The sequence below is a fragment of the Macrobrachium rosenbergii genome, chromosome 22 (assembly GCF_040412425.1).
Source record: "Macrobrachium rosenbergii isolate ZJJX-2024 chromosome 22, ASM4041242v1, whole genome shotgun sequence".
Taxonomy (NCBI): domain Eukaryota; kingdom Metazoa; phylum Arthropoda; class Malacostraca; order Decapoda; family Palaemonidae; genus Macrobrachium; species Macrobrachium rosenbergii.
The window spans coordinates 49,400,738-49,419,372 of NC_089762.1; the positions used below are offsets into that span (position 1 = coordinate 49,400,738).

At 35.9% G+C, this 18,635-nt stretch overlaps 1 protein-coding gene across 2 annotated transcripts; it reads right to left on the reverse strand.

Annotated features, from left to right (window-relative positions):
* Nucleotides 1–416: 416 nt before the first annotated feature.
* On the reverse strand, nt 417–17,205 carry LOC136850875 (multiple inositol polyphosphate phosphatase 1-like). 2 transcript variants are annotated; one of them, XM_067124913.1, is made up of 12 exons: nt 17,135–17,203; nt 16,842–16,921; nt 14,889–15,076; nt 12,556–12,696; nt 9,880–10,055; nt 7,645–7,770; nt 6,391–6,544; nt 5,748–5,848; nt 4,236–4,345; nt 3,947–4,019; nt 3,088–3,221; nt 417–2,388 (listed from the first exon to the last, which is right to left on the reverse strand). In XM_067124913.1, the coding sequence occupies exons 3-12, from the start codon at nt 15,055–15,057 to the stop codon at nt 2,220–2,222; spliced, it is 1,353 nt and encodes a 450-aa protein (XP_066981014.1). In that variant the 5' UTR covers nt 15,058–15,076; nt 16,842–16,921; nt 17,135–17,203; the 3' UTR covers nt 417–2,219. The 2 variants fall into 2 exon arrangements, with proteins under 2 accessions (XP_066981014.1, XP_066981013.1); XM_067124912.1 differs by having other exon boundaries at nt 16,842–17,205.
* Between the last annotated feature and the right edge of the window lie 1,430 nt (nt 17,206–18,635).

Below are 18,635 nucleotides of genomic sequence, written 5' to 3' on the forward strand. Positions count from 1 at the left end.
CCATAAATCTTCGTAATGCTCTAAACCATTTTTTACGAGTTATTTCAATTTTCGAAACTGCAAAAGATACTTCCTTATATATATATATATATATATATATATATATATATATATATATTATATATATATATATATATATATATATATATATATATATATATATATATATATATATATATATATATATATATATATATATATATATATATATAATATATAAAAGCAAAAGACACTTCCCTTAATAGGAGGTGGCTCTAGAAAAAAAGATGATCTCTGACACACTTTGTAGTGGGTCTGACATGCTTCTGACGAGTCTGTGTTTGGGTTCAAAACACACCATGACCATTGGCCTTACCACATCAGAGAATACACCATGCCATCAACTGTCAATGTGAAGGTAACAAAAAAAACAGAAATTCATAAACTTATTTAATGGAAAGGAACACTCCTATGTATTCGACTTCACGTTCTTATGATGCTGAAAGCAATAAATTAAAAAGAACAAAGCAATACGAGATACATGTTTCATTTATACATAAATGATGCAGTGTATACTGTACTATGCATGCGAGCACCAGTAACCGGTTAAGCAAGAGAAACATATTTCAAGAATGACCTAAGTATTTCTTCCTCAATTCTTATCTGCAATTAATAATCACCTGCAATAATAAATACATTTTGATGATGAAAGTCAGCCAACCAAGAGTTATGGAGTTCACTACAGACTGTGATGAGTCATCTGAATGTGTTAACAATCTTTCCACATCACCCTGATTCATGAAAAATATCAACAAATAAGATACTTAAAACTTATAAAATATTCATTTTTCAATAAACTCCTGTTACTTTTACGCAACCGATTTGTGCATCTATATGGATCTCACATTCCATAGCTTGGTGAGTTGGCACATGCATATCACACTCATTCTTCCTATATTTAGTCTTTCCTTGCTGTTCCTGAGAGATTAAAGCCATTTCTCTTTCCTTCCTCTTTGGAGTTGTTTTGTGATCACCTTGGTGTCATTTCCCCCCACTTGTCATCACAGCATCACATTATTCTTTACATGCCATTTGAGTGCTTGCATGTAGTCACGCTTCTACTTGTTAAGTTGCTTCATTTTTTTTCTTATCTTCAGCCTTTTAAGTAATAAGGTTGATGAACATTTGAACATGCATTTTATATCTTATACTATATCGACAGCCAACTGATTGTCACGTTTATCGAAGGCATGTATATCGGAACATTTTCTTGTCAAGTCATGGCTCAGATAAGGAAATTGCAAGGTCTTTAAAGGCTTCCCATGCAAAAGGCTGGTATCGCCAAATGAAATAGATCCTCAAAAGATCACTCACGTTGTGCATATTAATCCTAGTGAGAATCACAGTGGCTGGCTTATGAAAGCAGGTATTCACTCAAAACCCAGGAAGGCAGTAGTAACAAGCTATCAAGCAAGGAAAACCAAATTACTGTTTTTACATTTACAGCAATATAGCTAACTATTCAAATTAAAAAAAAATTATCACTTGGTTGTCATACACCACTTTCACACATCTGGGGCAAAGTACTATTTGCGTACAGTCGTCAGTGAAACACACTTCAGGTACGTAACAACGAACTCCAGTATTTTGTGATGCGGCAGCATACACAAAAAAATAAATCTTAAGTATTAACATTAACGTAAAAGTCTGTTTGAAATCAACAACGCACTCTGCAAGGTTACAAGAAGTTCAGTTTTCTAGTAAGTTGGTACCTAATTTTAAAAGTTTTTGTATTATATGCTCACAGAATAACAGTGAAAATCTAAATGGATTCTGAGAAAGGACAGGCAAGACTAATTTTTATGGAGTACTCAGTGAACCGGAAACTAAAGACAAGAAAGCCATAAATCACTGTGATATTATAACCCTGAAGAAAAACATTTAAATCTACTTTTACTAGGATTTGGGGTATACAGTATTCAGTTCTAAATCATTATAATTATAAAACCAAAGAGCACACGTGGCACATTTCAGTTTCAAGTATACATAAATATCACTTTCTAAATTCTAAACAAACTTATGTATTCTCATCGCAGTAATTTACCTCATACAAAAACCTGTCACCTAAAATTCTGATTATTCTGGAATGTTGTTATATTTAAAACTGATAAAACACTATCAGTAATGCACTGCTAAGAAAATACACTTAAGTACATATTACCGTACTATTTCCAGATGTATTACAGTTCATCATGAATCATGCATAATTTACTAAGATTACAGGTTTGAGCATTATGATCGAACCAAGGTTGCAGCTCTTCCCACTGGCACAATAAACTTTCACACTTTCCTGGAATTGGTATCGGCTGGCCTTCGAAGAAAGTTCCCACTCTGTAGGTAGACCCACAGCTGCATAAAAGAGAAATGCACTTAGTAAAAAAACAAAGCAGAGGAAAAAAATCTAAATTAAGGAACAAACTCGCACTTCCAGGAAGGTTGGACTAATCTCCAAATTATGGATATCAAGCTGATGTTTCTTTGTTTACCACAGAGCAGCTGATGTATTTCAGTGTAGTTTATATACCCAAGGAAAATTAAAAAGTTGCTAACATGCAAAATCTCTGTTCTTTGTTTGTGATTATGTAAGTTCACTTCATGCTTAGACTGGATTTGTGAGCTTTATATTATAAAAGAACAACTGTTTATGATTTCTTCTGAGTATGCTACTATAATGCACTATATAATGTCAATATGCAATATAACATGCACTTTCTTGTGGCAACTTCCAAGCAAGCTTGAATGGCCTTTAAATGTTTCTGTAAGAGGACGAAGAGTTTTTGAATTACACATTATTATGAAAACTACAAAGAAGCATCTGGCCATGTAAGCAATTTGTTTACAATACCATAAGCAGTAAAACAGTGTCTAATACTCATTTTCTGGAAATTCTATTAAGCCACTGACTGGAATAATTTTTCCAGATGAGTTAGGAAAAATAATGAAGTAGTATACAGTATCCCTAAAAATCTGCCTCAGATGAATAAATGTAAATGTGAACCATATGAAAAGATGGTCTTAACCAAAAAAAAAAAACAAACAAATCATTACCTGTACAAAACAAGGGCTAAATTGGCAGCAAAAGGTGACACATAACTAGTTTTCCATATTCTATTTTTCATTTCTGCAAAGTTATCATGCCGCAGGTGCTGAGATGGTTTGAATATTCCCATACGAGCCAAAACCTGCAAAAATGTAAAATTTATTACATCAGTTGTTACAAGTCATTGGTTTATTTTTCCTGAATTCTCCTTACATTCTTCCAGATGCAACAGCTGGTAGTAATATCACTGTGAAAGAAATTTATTATTCTTAAAAACCCTTACTGTAGGCTATGCAGTGCAATAATATTTGTCTTTCAACAGAAATATCTTCAGCACATCATTCTGACTAGTATAGTTTTATGGTTTTTCATTTTTAGACATACATTTTTATGTATAAGTATTCAGCTTACAAGTGAAACCTAAATTAGTATTATATGAAAAATAAAATAACAATCAGTACAAGAAAACTATCTCCCAGGTACAATACGCCAGAACAAAGTGGTTTTACAACAGATAAGTTGTAGATCTCCCCAAAATGTCAAAAGGTTAAGTTGTTTAACCTGACTACTGAATCATATTTTTAGAATCCCATTTGGCTGACCAAAGACCAAAGGATGTGTTTGGAAATGAGTATGAATAAGATCTGAGTGGCAAGTTGAGATCACAGTTACTGCATGAAAAGTGAATGGGAAAACGCAATGCAGCTAAAATTGAAATGGACTTTGTAAAGAACCTTCAGAACAACCTAAAGGGCAAATATTGATAACCAACAGTGTGTGCAAATATGGTGCAAACTGGGTAATTTAGCTCAGAACATGCTAAGAACCTTTGAAGATAAATTTTCAACAAGATTGCATTTACACTACCTGGAAAATTGTCTTGTCATGGGCAAAGTTAAAAATCCCTTGAGGAACAGCTTTTCCTGAGATAACTGTGCTCCTGAAAAATAAGAGTAGCAGTATAAAATTCATTTTTCCTTTTGCTAAACCATCACTACTACGTACACTGTGTTAACTTTAAGCAGCATCGTATTAATACTTATCACTGCCTTTAAAAAATTAATACTGAAGAATGAAGCAAATATTGTAAAAGGTAACAATAATTATAACTAGGCATTCAGAAGATACTCAATCAAAGTAATACCCTCAAACTTACCGAAAATGACTGTAAATGTTGTTTATGGTCTCACAAGCTGTTTCCGAGTTCAGGGGTGTACCATAACTATCTTCATAGTAATACTTCAGGTCCTGGTAATACTCCATTACCTAAGCACATTCAAAGACAAAGACTTGAAGTAACATTAAAAAAATGTTTCTTACTGGTAATATAAAAAAAAAGTGCAGGAAGGTGTATTAATTACAAAGGTAAAATCAGAAGATGATGACAAAACTGCATCTACAGTATAACAAAAGAAAATACCAATGCACTTTCTTGAACACATGAACAGTAGAAAATCAATCAAAAGTGCAACAGTCTTTAAAAGTTAAAGATGACAGTACTAATAATAGTAATGATTACCCTCCCACTGTGTACACTGAGGAAGAACCCTTAGAAGTTTCAGTGACTGACACCTCTTGTGATTTATATAAACATATATTTATTTAATTTCAAGAGTGTCCCAGGGAGGGACTGATATGATTTTGAGATCCCTGTCTAAGTATCTCCATGTACTGTACCGGAAAAATAAAAATGTCCCATTAACAGGGAACAAAATCTGTGATGGATACATAATTCCTGTATTACTCTGTACAACAAATGTGGGCCATGACAAAGGAAGTGCAGATTCTGAAAAGGTGCTAGGCTTCATGTCCATCGTGTGGTGGGAAGATCATATTACAAATAAGGAAGTGGCAGAAAGATGTATGATTAGAAAGAATGAGGAGCTGTTTATAAGAAAAGCAGTAGATATGAAGCACTGCAGCAGGACAAAGACCAGTAAGGAAGCCCAAAAAGTCATGGAAAAAGGAAGTAGGTGAAGACCCAGTTCTGGTGGGGATTCAGGCAAAATCTGGATAGGAGAGTACAGTGGAGAGAGCTCATTTCACATTTAACACCATAAAGGGAAAATCTGACCTATGAAGTGATAAAATATCAGAGGAATACACCAGTTACCTTAATCTGCAGATTACAATTACACATAGGGACAAGTATCTACTGACTAAAGATGAATATACTGTACCATACAAAAGGATGGCTTTCATAGCTTTGTTAATATAAGACACAATGACTTTGTCCATAAAAATGATTTTAATACAATAATCCATCATCAGAATCTCTGAAGCTGGACTGCATCAATGGATCACTGGAATCTCAAATGGTTTGTGAATAATCTTCAAATATTAATTTGTAAAAATAGTTTTATCATTTCAAGAAATGATCTTTACTCTAAGTGTCTCTTTCATTTTCAACAGACGTTCATGATAGACACAACATCTAGTGCCACTTTGTTGTATGTTTATGAAATGACACATATTTAATCAAGATTTTTCCTGTTTGTTAATGGTAAGTTCCACTTAAAACCTGAAACACGGCTATAGGAAAACAACAAATAATATAACCGTGAATTAGCAAATAATATAAACATGAATTAGCAAATACCACAATATAAATATGAATTAGCAGTTTAAAACAGTTCCTGTTTCAAAAGTACACAGAAGATACACAAACCTCAAAATCGTGATCAGAGAAGGAAGAACACCAGGGGCTCTTCCGATTCGGCCACCAGGCAGTTTCATAACGGCACTCATCATAAATGGACTCGATCTGCCCTGTGATAATGAATGGTAAAAATTAGAATTTTTCTAGTCTGTTTCAGAAATCTCTAATTTCGAAAGCGTTAATTTTTTATACAAACCCTATGGCCAAGTATTGTGGGCCACATGATCCAATGCACATCCATTTTTTTTCTTACATTAATCACAGAGCCCAAATTGCAGTCACAGTGTTCATGCTGGTACATACACAAAGCTACAAGTCAGCTACTACTTTTCTTTTGTTTGTTAAACATAAGATGGGTGTTTTTGGGAATTCACAGACCACAATATTGGGCTATAGTAAATATGGGGTTGCAGTGAAGCAGACAGTAGAGGACACTATTCTAACCAGAGCGTCCGACTGACCTAATATAAGAATTACCACAGTCAAGGCCTTTATCAGTTAATCTCCTATACTATGAACCAAAGTTGTTGATAATCTAAAATTCTAGAAAGAAACAACTACCCTGAATTTGATACTGTGTAATAACACGCAATGGTAAGAGATGCGGTAAAAGATGTTTACCCAATAACTACTGTTTTATGAAAACTCTTACTTGTTGTTAAAGGATGCAAGAATCCAAGCTTGGCACTGACAGCATGAATGACACTTTGAAATTCTTTCTCATTAACAAAGAGTAGCCTTTCTTTGTACGTAGTCTCATTGTTCTTGTACACTTCACGCATCCAGCGAGGGCAGGACTTGTAAAACTGAAATGTAAAATGTAAAGCTTGAGCATAATAAATATATTTTTGATTGTTGCAGGTGCTGTTAACAATTCAAGACTGCTACCTGTATTTACCCTAAGAACTTTTGTCTACACAGTATGTACATAGACCTCTTGTACATGTGTATTGTCTTTTATCATCTACTTGTACATTTTTCACTCTGTACCTCCTATAATGTCTGTAAAAAACTTATAAATTTGGCTTACTTGTTTTCGTGTTTAAAAGTTTTTGTTCCCATTAGTGATTTATAACCGTTATGTGATCTTCATTTTGCCTTGATAAAATTATTTCCCTTACTTTTTTAATTTTTCATTTTTTATTGAGTATTATGAAAAAAAAAAAACACTTTAGAGAGAGGGGCATGAACTTTGTGCAATATAATAATTTTAGTTTCAGTTTTCAGTGTGTGATTGATACTTACTGTACATGTAATGTTCACTCAATGTTCAGATGATTAGATTTGTACATATAGTAGTTGGCTGATGAAACAATTCACTGTTCCATTTGTGCACAGAAAAATGCATCACAAAATGTAAATACCAGGGCAGTCCAGTGTAATGTGGTATTGCGTGCTACTACCATTCATCTTTTGTGGTTAGTTACTTGGTCATGAACACTTTGTTTGAAGTTCTTGAGTGAGACAATTTGTTTGTGGTTCTTTAGATGTTTTGTTTACTACACAATTACTGTATGCATCATTAATGTAAATTTCTGAATCTTTTGGATTCTAAGCATATTAATGTCAACTTCTGAATCCTGTTAATTCTAAAATGTTAAGTCAGTGTCTGTTTGCGAACGTGGCTACTTGCAAGCCACAATTTTGGGGCAGCCATTTTGGACATAACTGCTCCCACCTTGAACCTATTAGTGAGATTAAATGGGGTTAAATTCATGTGACACATTACAAAGTGAGTCACTTTTGACTGAGCTTATTCCCAAAGACTTAAGTTTAAGCATTAATACCTGATGATACATATATGGGTAAATTAACTTTTACTCACATGAAGACTTTGATTTGCCAAAAAGTATGTAATTTTTAATATTCTGTATACGGTATTCTGAAAAAAACAAAAACTACTTACCTTAAGGATAAAGTTTGGGCTATATGGCTGGGGAAGCTCAATGCCTCCAATTGCGTCGTCTCCAAACATGCCTCTCATAAAGTGGTAAGCACTCTGCCCTGTTCGATTTTTTGTGGTGAAATCAACCTGACGAAAACAAAACCAAAAGAAAAGATTCATCTGTAATGAATACAGAATACATATACCCTTGTCTAATATAGTTTTTCTTATACTATGGGGTATGGCTTATAACCAAGTCCATTTAGTGTGTACTGAACAAAATCCTAGACACATCACTCATCCATGAAAAGAAAAAATGGGTTTGGAGTCTGACATCTATAAATGACCCCAAGAATCTTTAAGTTTCAAGCAGTCAGCTGCTTCAATTTGTTTATGTAGTCTGGCCAATCAGCTGCAAGAAAACAGCAGTACTGTATTGGAAGGCAGGAATGTTAATTATAAGTACTACTGGGTTTGTAAGAAAAATATTTCTCTATAAAATTTTTTTTCTCAACAAAAAGAAACCCTTACTTATATGACAGTTTAAATAAAAACTTCTGAGGGAAGGAAATGGGCATCAGAATCCTAGAGCTGGCTGACTGAAACTTATAACATCCATCTGACAGCTCCTAGGATTAAGAATAATATTAAACCTATGGTTTCAAGGAAAGGGGAATCAGTAATCAAAAAGTCAGAAATCTTGGACGAATGCAGCATTTTGAGAGTAAGAGTAAAAAAAGACTGTAAATAAATTTCATTGGTATATAGAATTTAGGCCAAAGGCCAGTCGCTGGGACCTATGAGGTCATTCAGCACTAAAAGGGAAATTGACAGTTATAAGGTTTGAAAGGTGTAACAGGAGGAAACCCTTGCAAATGCACTGGGGGCACTACCCCCCCCTAAGAGGCAGCACCAAATCTCTAGTGGTATGCCAATTGATGCTGGATATTCTGTTGTGGGCAGAATAACATCCTAAATAGGATAAAATAAATACAGAATGTAAAGATTAAAATCCACAACAAACAGATATTACAAATAAAGAAAAATATTTTAATTTTAAACTAAAAATATTTTGTTACAATTTGTAAAAGTACCAAATGAACATATTTGACTGCGATATTCTGGCTACATTAAGATTTATCAGTACTGTAAACTTCTTTAGCATAAAACAATTTTACTTTTGTCCACTAATAATGTTCCCTTAAAGTCAAGGTCAGTTGAGGAGAGTGAAACTACTGATAATATTGATATACAGTACAACAATGAAGTTACATCCATTAACATGTCTCCAATAATATGGAAATATGAGAATGAATCTTTGTAAACTTGCATATTTTTTGTTTTATATGATACCTAATTATTATTTTATCCAAGTCTAATTTGCACATCATATTTAGAGGTCATATACAGAAGTTCTGACAAAGATAACATCCTCAGGGGTTAGGAAAAGCCTATGAAAAATGTAGCCTTTGTCGTCTTGGACACAAGGGTAAATTTTTGTTACTTATTTTAGAAAAACATGGCGTGGGAAATACAGTATATATGGAAGGTAAAGCATAAGCAATAATGGTGATACATGAAAAGCAGAAGAGAAAAGTTAAACCACTGATGAAAAAACAGCAATGACAGCTTCTTTCAACAGAAGCTCCGAACAGTAGAAGGCAATTCAAATAAGGGGTTGTACCTTAAATGAGGGTGTTTCTTACCTTCCTATAAAAGCAATGTTGTCATCACGGTTTATATCTATTCTTTGTTGTCCCTTCAAGCACATAAATAAAATGATTTAGTAAGGCAACGGTTTGTACTTCTCATGAATGTGTTGGATTTTGAGTCAAAATACAATCCACATCTGGTACATAACACTAGTCTATGAAGAGGTATCCTTCGTCCAACCCATCATTTAATAACTTACAAGATTAGTTCTACATCAGAGGTGCTATGCATTTGGATGAAGGATACAAGGTTCCTTGGTCACTTGCCACTCTTACTTTTTAAGTCATCAGACTGAAGGGCTCCAACAAAGAATGAATTCAGACCATTAGCTCTAATTCTAGGGATACTTTGGTAAATGGTGCATGAATTGCTACAGGTAGTTCGAGGTGCCTTTATGGGTCTTTGAGGTGGTGTGGAAAAGGCATCAAGCCAATGGTTTTTGTCTTGTCTTTTGATCCCTCAAATTTAAACATGGATGGCTATGCTGTATGATAATAATGAATTCATCTAAGAATGGACTGCCATGAAAAAAACTAACTTTACCTTAAATTTGAAGGGATCGTACTGTACATTAAACAAGTGAGGGAACATATCCCGCCAGTATTCACCAATTGAATAAAGTTCTTCAAAACCCATTTCTTGAAGCTGTTCTTTATCACGAGGTCCATAAGGAGGGAACCAGTCAGTCAGCTGCGTGATGTCAGCATCAGGAAGGCAGCCTGTTGAAGAAAATTCAAATTACTTGAACTTTCCTACCATGGTAAGGAAAAGCAATTACCTTAAAGTTTATCATCAAAGGCAAAGCTTTTACTTTCTTGAAAAAATTATAAGAATGTAAAATAAAAAATTAATCTAAATTTTTTTTTATCTCCAAATCAAGTGATACTGAAGTATTACAAATACTTGCAAAAAACTACTTTTGAGGTTGTGTGGAAGAACTGAAATGAGGCAGCCTCTGTGTTTTTTTTTTTTAGTTTGCAAGAGAGGTCAAAGTATAAACTTTAATTTAGTATTATCAGCAATGCTGATTTTAACAATGTATATGGGTAAAAAATCTTATTATAAAAGCTGTTATTCCCATGGACCATGAAAACCCTGTGGCTCCCACACTCATCAAATTTACTGTAACTAAAATATGCCTGGAATAATCAGCAAAGTGAGATACACAGATACAATGCAAGTGATAAGTTTGTAAACAAATCAATTATAGTTTCAAAATTTTGATTTTTACCACAAACCCTTCCTCAAATATAAAGTTAGGGTCTTTGCAGCCAATGACTCTTTGTAATTGAGTGTCAGCCAATGACTCTTTGTAATTGAGTGTCAAGTGGTCAAAAAGTTCTAGCATTAACCATAGATGAGTGTCAAGTGGTCAAAAAGTTCTAGCATTAACCATAGATAAGTACCTTGCTAGTAAAGCCATGATTTGTACTGGCCAGTTGTCATAAAAATTAAACCTGAAAAGAAAATACTGTACCCACCTCAGCCATACAGCATGGGAGCAATTACACTGGAATTCCAGTCTAGAAGGACATGGTGATGAGGTTATGTGGATAAGGAAGAAAGACAAGGAGGGTTCTCATTACAACAAGCAGTTGAGACAGTTTGACCAGCAACTATGGCCGGGCCAACAAAAAGCTGTCAAAGGATTAACAAGTCATATCTCTTACACATAACTCTACATAAGTACTAGGAGACTTCATGGAGGTATAATTCGTAAGAGAATTTGGTTCCTGATCTTAAGACCGTTGAATTTTAATAGAATTCAGTGCCTGTGATTCTGTAGTATCTTGGTAAGACCAAGCATGGCTTAGATAAGCCAGTAAGAAATACAGATTTGAAATAAAACTTACATAAGTTAGTAGTTAAAAACAACTGACTTTCTCCCCGTTACTAAAAGGTTTGGTCCTCCACATTTGAATCTCCATAGTTTTCCCCAGACACAAACACAGATTTTCCTTATTCCATAATTGCACAAGCAATGAAGGGAAACAAAAAGTTGGAGCAGGCTGGACATGGGAAAGTGTTGACTGCATATTGCTTACAAAATCGTAGAACATGAAAGGTACATATAATACCTGTTCTTGGTGAGAGTAAACTGATAAACTAATATTATTAAGAACATAAGTCTTAAACAGAAACATCCTTCAAAGCAGCCTCCTGTATGGGCTCACATGTCAGTCCAGATCTAATGCTAAATGAATCTGACAAAATGTATTCATGGTATCTGAAGAAAATTGAGAGCAAAGAGAACTCAAACTGACACCAAAAACAATAAAGCTATGTAAGAGAAGTGAAACATGGTCAATGACCTTCACATGAAACACCAACACTTACAGAAGCTTTAATAAAATACATTAACTACAACTTTGCATAATTAAGAATATACCTAACACCAATAAGATAAAATTTCAAGTAAAATACAAAAGGCATAATTCGCCAAATTACCACAAAATACTGACTCCAAGAGAAAGCATTGAATATGGTGCACAACAATAATCCAAAGAAATCAAATTTACTTACAAAGGCTGGCATAGTAGTAACAAGGCATTTCCATCACTTCCAGCTGACAAAGAAAGAGTTTATATAACAGTGAAGGAATTTGGAAAAATTATGCACAAACCATTAAAATAGCATAAATATTGAAATCCCAACAGAAATATGGATGAAGCAAAAAAGTGTGAGAATAATAGAGTAAAAACCTGACAATTTTTGGCGGCAAAGGTAACGACCTGTAATCTGTTTGACAGACACACAGGAGCATCTAAATAATCAAGGAAAAAGGGCATTGAAATCCAGTACAAAGTACATAAGAAAGAAGGCGGTGGAGAGAGCTCATTCAGAGCTGTGCTGTAAAGGGAAAATCATTGTAGGATTCTTATGAAGAAATGAAGATGAAGAATAGTCAGTGAGTAATAAACAGAAAAATTTGGTACACATATAACAGGGAGAAAAGAAGTGAGGCTTTAGTGAAAACAGTGGAGGAAGTGACATTACATTTCGGAGAAAGGGGCACCAACACCAACAGGGTGCCTCACGGAATTCATGAACTGGTCTAATCTGTCATGAGAAGTGAAGAAAGGCATTTGCAAAGAAATGTTTTGAGCTCATCATGAGCATACTTTATTGAGATAACACATACAGATGTTGGCAAATTACAAGTATACTGTATACAGATATGCTTAAACATTTCAGAAAAATCATTTCACTTGGGCATACCTCTACCCTGCTGGTGATTAAACACAATCTGTTTGGCAACAGAAGGCAAAACATCCACTAATCGGTTCATGTCATTCCCTGTAGGAAAGCGAGTTCCATGTCGAACCAGGAGCCACGCTTGCTGAGCGACGCAGCCACTCACTGAAAAAACAGATCGTTTGCACTTCATTAAAACACTATTTGATCTGAGTTTTGCAAAGCCATTCAGTGGTCTACTTCCATTCCTTTATATATAATACTGATTTGCATAATCATTAGGAAACACAAGAATCTCAAGATTAAACACCTCCATTATAAGTTTTCCTAGTTAATGGACAATATCTCCTAAAAGGAAAGTACTGTATATTTGAAAACATAGGTAATTTTTTCATACAAAGCCATTAGTTTTATTTGATCACTCTTGTGGTTCATAAATAGTCGTGGATGCTCCAATTGCCATTTACAGAAAGATACAGAATGGTAGTCAGCCGGAACTGTTAAATGTGCAGGCAGATCCCTAGGGGCTCCAACAACAGTCAGAATAAATGTACTGTACTGTATATCTATATCTGTCTATGTATAAATAATGTATATTTTATATATTACCTACACAATACGCAACTAGCTTCAACATTTTAATATGTGATCATTACCAATTGTTACAATTTATCTACTGGCATTGAATTTCAATAGCTTTTAACTGTTAGTAATAAAGTAGGCACACACTATTACTGTAGGTTATATTTGACTTTATTTATATTAGCACAGCAAAATGTTTGTAATATATTTAAAATTATATTTGTAATATACAGAGATAGAGGGAAAGACTATAGGCTAACAGGCACTTGATTCGGTACAACTGCCAATACTGTACACGTAGTGTATGTGAAGAAAGGAAGAAAGACTTTTTAGGGTCATAAAATGAAAGATTTTTAGTCCATGAAAGCCCCAACTCTTCCTTCCACACTTTTGAAGTACTGACACAGGAAGAGTCAGGTAGGTTTGTGAATCAACTGCCCTGCACTGCCCGTGACCACTTGCCCTGTGAACAGGTGCCAGGATTGCCATCACTCTCAGTACAAGAATGAAGGCTGCAAAACGACTTCTTGCCTTTCCTGTCGAAGACTGCCTTCTGGGTCTTGTTCCTATGCTTTCGCCAATCTCAAAATTGGGGACATGAATACGATGAAGAGGAAGCGGATGAACAAGAAGAGGAGGACAATTAGGAAAAGGATGAAGGCAGAGCACGGTGCAATTCTTCAGTCACTTATTACCAACCTTTCCTAAGCTGCCAAGGGCAGAGTCAAGGAAGGTATCCCAGAAGGATCAGGAACAGTATCTGCCAGAGCAGCAGGAACAGCAGTGGTGTCAGTGCAAACAGTCTCATTCGGAGAGGAAACAGCCAAGATAGTAGGGTCCAACAAGACTGACACAGGCAAAGAACTTTTGGCCAAAACATAATGTTCCAAGGAGTACAGGGAGGGTTCTGGAATATCCAGAAGAGGGCACAGGGCCTTAAACAGTTTCTTGGTCTCCTTAAGATGTCGTGAGTCATCAATGCAGAAGCGAGAGAAGTGGGAACCACAGTGGAGCTGATGGGAGTTACATGAGCCAATCAAGGGGAGAACAGGTGGGCACAATCCTAACAGCAGAATCCTGGATCAAAGCAAGAGAAAAGTGTGGTGTATTCCCCCTCTGAAGACAGCAACAGTTCTTTCCTTAACTTTCTTCATCTCGGCCCATACTTCTTCCATGGGTGACTACAAAAGATAGATTACACGGTTCAGAGATGTTATGTACTCCTGATTTCTGCAAAAAAGTATGGTAAGAGTGAGGGTCAACAGAACCTCGTGCACACGTTAACAACCTGGGCACCTACAATCATTCTCGTAAGCGGGAGAACCATCAAACAGCATCATTTTTACCACAACCATAAACAAAGCCAACAAACATTCAAAACCAGAGAATACTTAGCATTTCAGCTTCAACAACAGTCATGTTCAACACTAGGCAACTAAAGAAAGAGTGGATGCTGTTTACCAAGAGAGTTAGTATTTCAACTGCTGCTACGTATTGCTTTGTTATCCAGCTCCAATGACTGGATCATAATTTGCTGAAGCTATATCCATTTAATAGATGAAGGCTAATATTCCCACAGGAACAGAGGCTCTTGGCTCTTCCGTCTTGTACAGAGGCATCTGGACTCAGGCAGAAGTGAATACAGTAACATGCATAAACTTATAATAATGTATCTGAAAAAAGAATAATAAAAAATGTATTAAAAAACTATAGTTTTACTAGAAACAATAATAGGAGGTTTGAATAATTTTGAAGCCACTAATACAGTATTTTACCTTCATTTTGAAAATTTTCCCAATGACTGCTGTCCTTTTCTGCATTGAAATACGCAGTTTTGGTTGACAAGCGATGTATAGGTGTTTCATCACTGACATCTTCGCATAATGGAGAACCAAAACAACAAAGTATGAGGGCAAAGATCACCAAGAAGGAAGGTCCCTGCATTTTTACCACCTCAGACAACCTGAGAAGAAATGATACATTAATACACTGGCAACTTCTAAAAATCATTAAATGAAAACAGAGTGCAAAGATGAGGAACAAGAATACTACCTGAATTTTGATTTAATTTTAATGTTCCATATGCATAAACCTCTTATTTTACTGATGCTATACTGCCCAGGTCAAAGACATGTTTCAACATTGATACATCCTAACCTATCCTAAGCCTAGGCCACCAAGCCCTGACCTTACTAAGAGGCATTGTGCACCTAGACCTCCTAACAAGACATCATGCATTGTTGAGGGACTGTTTCAGTTCATTTCTGAACTGTTGCTGGCTCCGTAAAACCCACAATAGCCTCAGCTTTTCACCCTCACCCCAAAGATTAACTGGTAATGACTTAATGAGTCATGAAATGATAAATGGGAAGGCGACAGCTGCACGAAGATATTGTTTATTAATACAGTTTTTTGGCAAACAATACTGAAATGGATGTACACTATACAGTGCATCCTGAACTTACAGTGATTCGATCTTACAGCGCTTTTTCAGTGCCGTTAATGGCGTTTTACAGCACCGTAACTTGATGTTGCATCAAGTTACGGCGCTAACAGCAGCAAGAATAGGCATCAAGTTAACGGCGCTTACAGTGCTGTAACTTGATGCAACATCAAGTTACGGTGCCTTCAGTGCTGTTAAAGCGCCAATAACAGAGAAAAATGGACTTACGGCGGAAATCAACTTACAGCACGGTGCTGGAAGGGATCCCCCACTGTAAGTCGAGGACGCACTGTATAACACTGTAAAGGTGAGATAATTTGAGAAATTTAGCAAAACCATGAGAAATTTGTTGCCTCGTTCATATTTTTACTTTCACCCCCTCAGGGCTGGTACTAAACAAGGTGAAAATTCTGTGGGACATCGTATTTAGCCTAGTACCTGCCCCTTGGGGATTAAGTAACCATATGTATACAAGGAACGGCAAATTTCTCATTATTTCGGTCAATTTCTCAAATTATCTCACCTATACAGCGTTATAAACACCCTTTTGAGTATTGTTTAGGCCAAAAATTGCATTAATGAGTGATACCTTCATGCGGTGTTCTCCTTTGAATTTATCCATAAAATTCTGGTTGTAGAGCCAAGCATTGGGATTATTTCAGTGTCTCTTAAAGACTAAAAAAGGGTAAAACTTTACTTTAGTTGTGGGGCCGGCTTCCGGCCAGCTCTCGACAGGAACAGGTTCCTCGCACATAAATAGACATAACCTTTCCTATAATGCCAGGTCCTGACCTAACCAGATCTTACCTACCTAACCTAACTTAGGGCGACATGGTCTGACCTGGTGGGGGGGAAGGGACCCCCAAAAAGTTTGTAACCTGTCCCAGTCGGCAACTGACAGGAATCGAGCCGTGGAAGTAAAGTACAGATTTACTTAGTAGCCTAGTTTGAGGTAAGATAGCAAGATAGAAGCCATTAAGCAGGATAGGGATAAAGTGGAATGCAGCTCCCCTTGGCTAGTTAATGACATCTATAGTTGGCTGCAGCTTGACCTTGACCAAAACAGGCTAGCTATTCAGGACCTTAGAGTAGGCTGATGAATTTGTGCTAAAACAAAGTAGCCGGACTTATAATTGTACATTTTTTCAATTGCAAACGGTAAATGAATTAAGGGAAGGTGACTCCCCCCTCGTTCTTATGGAGGACAGGATAAGACTGTAAGCTTAAGGTTAGGTTACGTTAGGTTTTATCATCGTAATCACACGTTTACTAGTAAAATACTTACGTGAACTCCAACTAGCACGGGGTTCCACTCGTAACGATGAGTGTGTCTTGGTCTGGGCTTGCTTAATCAGTGGGATTCTCCTGAAATAAAAGTTACACAACGTGTTTTTTGTGTCTCTTTTCTCTCTCGGCCACTGTAGGAAATATCTCGTGGTTAGACATCTCACGATCTCTTAAATTTAGTTTTTCATCTTTTAATTTAATTTAATTTTTGTGTTTCTTCTTCCCCGCATTTTATAAGCGATTTTTTTTAAACTGAAGTATTGTGGTTGTTTAATTCATATTTAGATTTACCATCAGACGAGGCACCATTGTTGACAGTCGAGTTCCTCTTCTTCTTCTCTCGAATTTTTACTCGGAGTCATGGACCGACCATCGAGTTGTCTCGCTTATTTTAACCTCATTGTGTGTGTGTATGCTTCATAGTTATCATATTTCTATATCTTTATTATTATTTACAGCAGTCTTTGATGAATATTCTTTGCGGTCTAAGCTTTGTCCTTGTCAGAAATACCGACAAAATTCTGTATAATTTTTCCAGTTGGATTTGACGTCTGTAACGGGAAAGCGAACTGAATATTAACACTTTGAGGGATTTTTATTAAATATTATTCTAAGAGGGAAGTAACTGAGAAAACACGAAATGATATAATCTGTTGCCTAATCTTGATTGCAGTGCCGACGACGAAGAGAACTTGTAATGGTGAACATCAACGTGTTCATTAAAATAGAAATATCCGATTCTCCGTTTCTGAATCCTGTAGTTGTATATGTTATATTCTTTCTTTTATTTAGATGTGGAATTTTACTAGTACTTTTGTTTTATGATGTTAGCAGCTGTGCTTAAGGGTTGGTAGACTGTGTTAGCAATGCGAAAGAAAGATACTCAGTTATTGATAAGCAATAGTAGAACTGATCCAATCAAAGAGTGGTTAGTTCAACAGTAAAACGACAGAAAGTGTCAATTTTGTGGTTCGACAAATTTTGCAGATGAGAAACCGAAAGACGGGAGATTTAATTCATGTTGTCACAAAGGCAAGGTAGATTTATCACCATTGCGTATACACCCAATGCTAGAAAGATTACTCTCTAATACGGATGAGCTTTCTCCATACTTTAAAAAAAATATACTTACTTGCAATCGTGCCTTAGCCTTTGCCTCAATGTGCGCACGTGTTGACAAGGTACGTGGAATTGGACCGTATTGCTACAAAATACACGGTCAAATATATCACAAAGCGTCAGGATTGCACCCAAAAAATAGAGAACCACGAAAACGAGATGATAAGCAGAAGGATAAGCAGAAAGAGGAGAAATGACGTGTTATCATAAAAAAAAAAACAATCCTTATGCAGCAGCGTACAAAATGACGCGAGATTTAGAAAAGGCAGAAGTTGACAGAGCTGCAGTTGAAGGCAGACTTCCTAAGGGAGTTAAGATGTGGATCCATCAAGGTAAAAGGACAGATGAACGCAAATATAATGCACCCGTCTACAACGAAGTTGCGATTGTATTCACAAGCGATGATGATGAACCACCATTCGAAAGAGATATATGTATTAATTCGAAAGACGAACGTCGGCAATACATATCTTTCCTGAGTCAGCATGTTGATCCAATGACGTACCCGATTTTATTTCCTTATGGGGATAGAGGATGGGTAAAGGGAACTCCACTGAAAGGTGATGGTAAGCGTCAACACCAAACTCTCTTGCAATACTATTCATATAGACTTGCAACTCGAAATGAGTTTAATCCAATACTTAGCAATATTGCGTAGATGCCTATGGTAAAA

Excerpts from the sequence above, each read along its gene's own strand:
- LOC136850875 (XM_067124912.1), bottom strand. The coding sequence starts at position 15,057 with ATGCAGGGACCTTCCTTCTTGGTGATCTTTGCCCTCATACTTTGTTGT. Across the intron at positions 10,056-12,555 it reads TAATCACCAGCAGGGTAGAG|GCTGCCTTCCTGATGCTGAC; the intron begins GTATGCCCAAGT and ends TTTCTTCAACAG. Across the intron at positions 4,020-4,235 it reads AACATTTACAGTCATTTTCG|GAGCACAGTTATCTCAGGAA; the intron begins GTAAGTTTGAGG and ends CTTATTTTTCAG.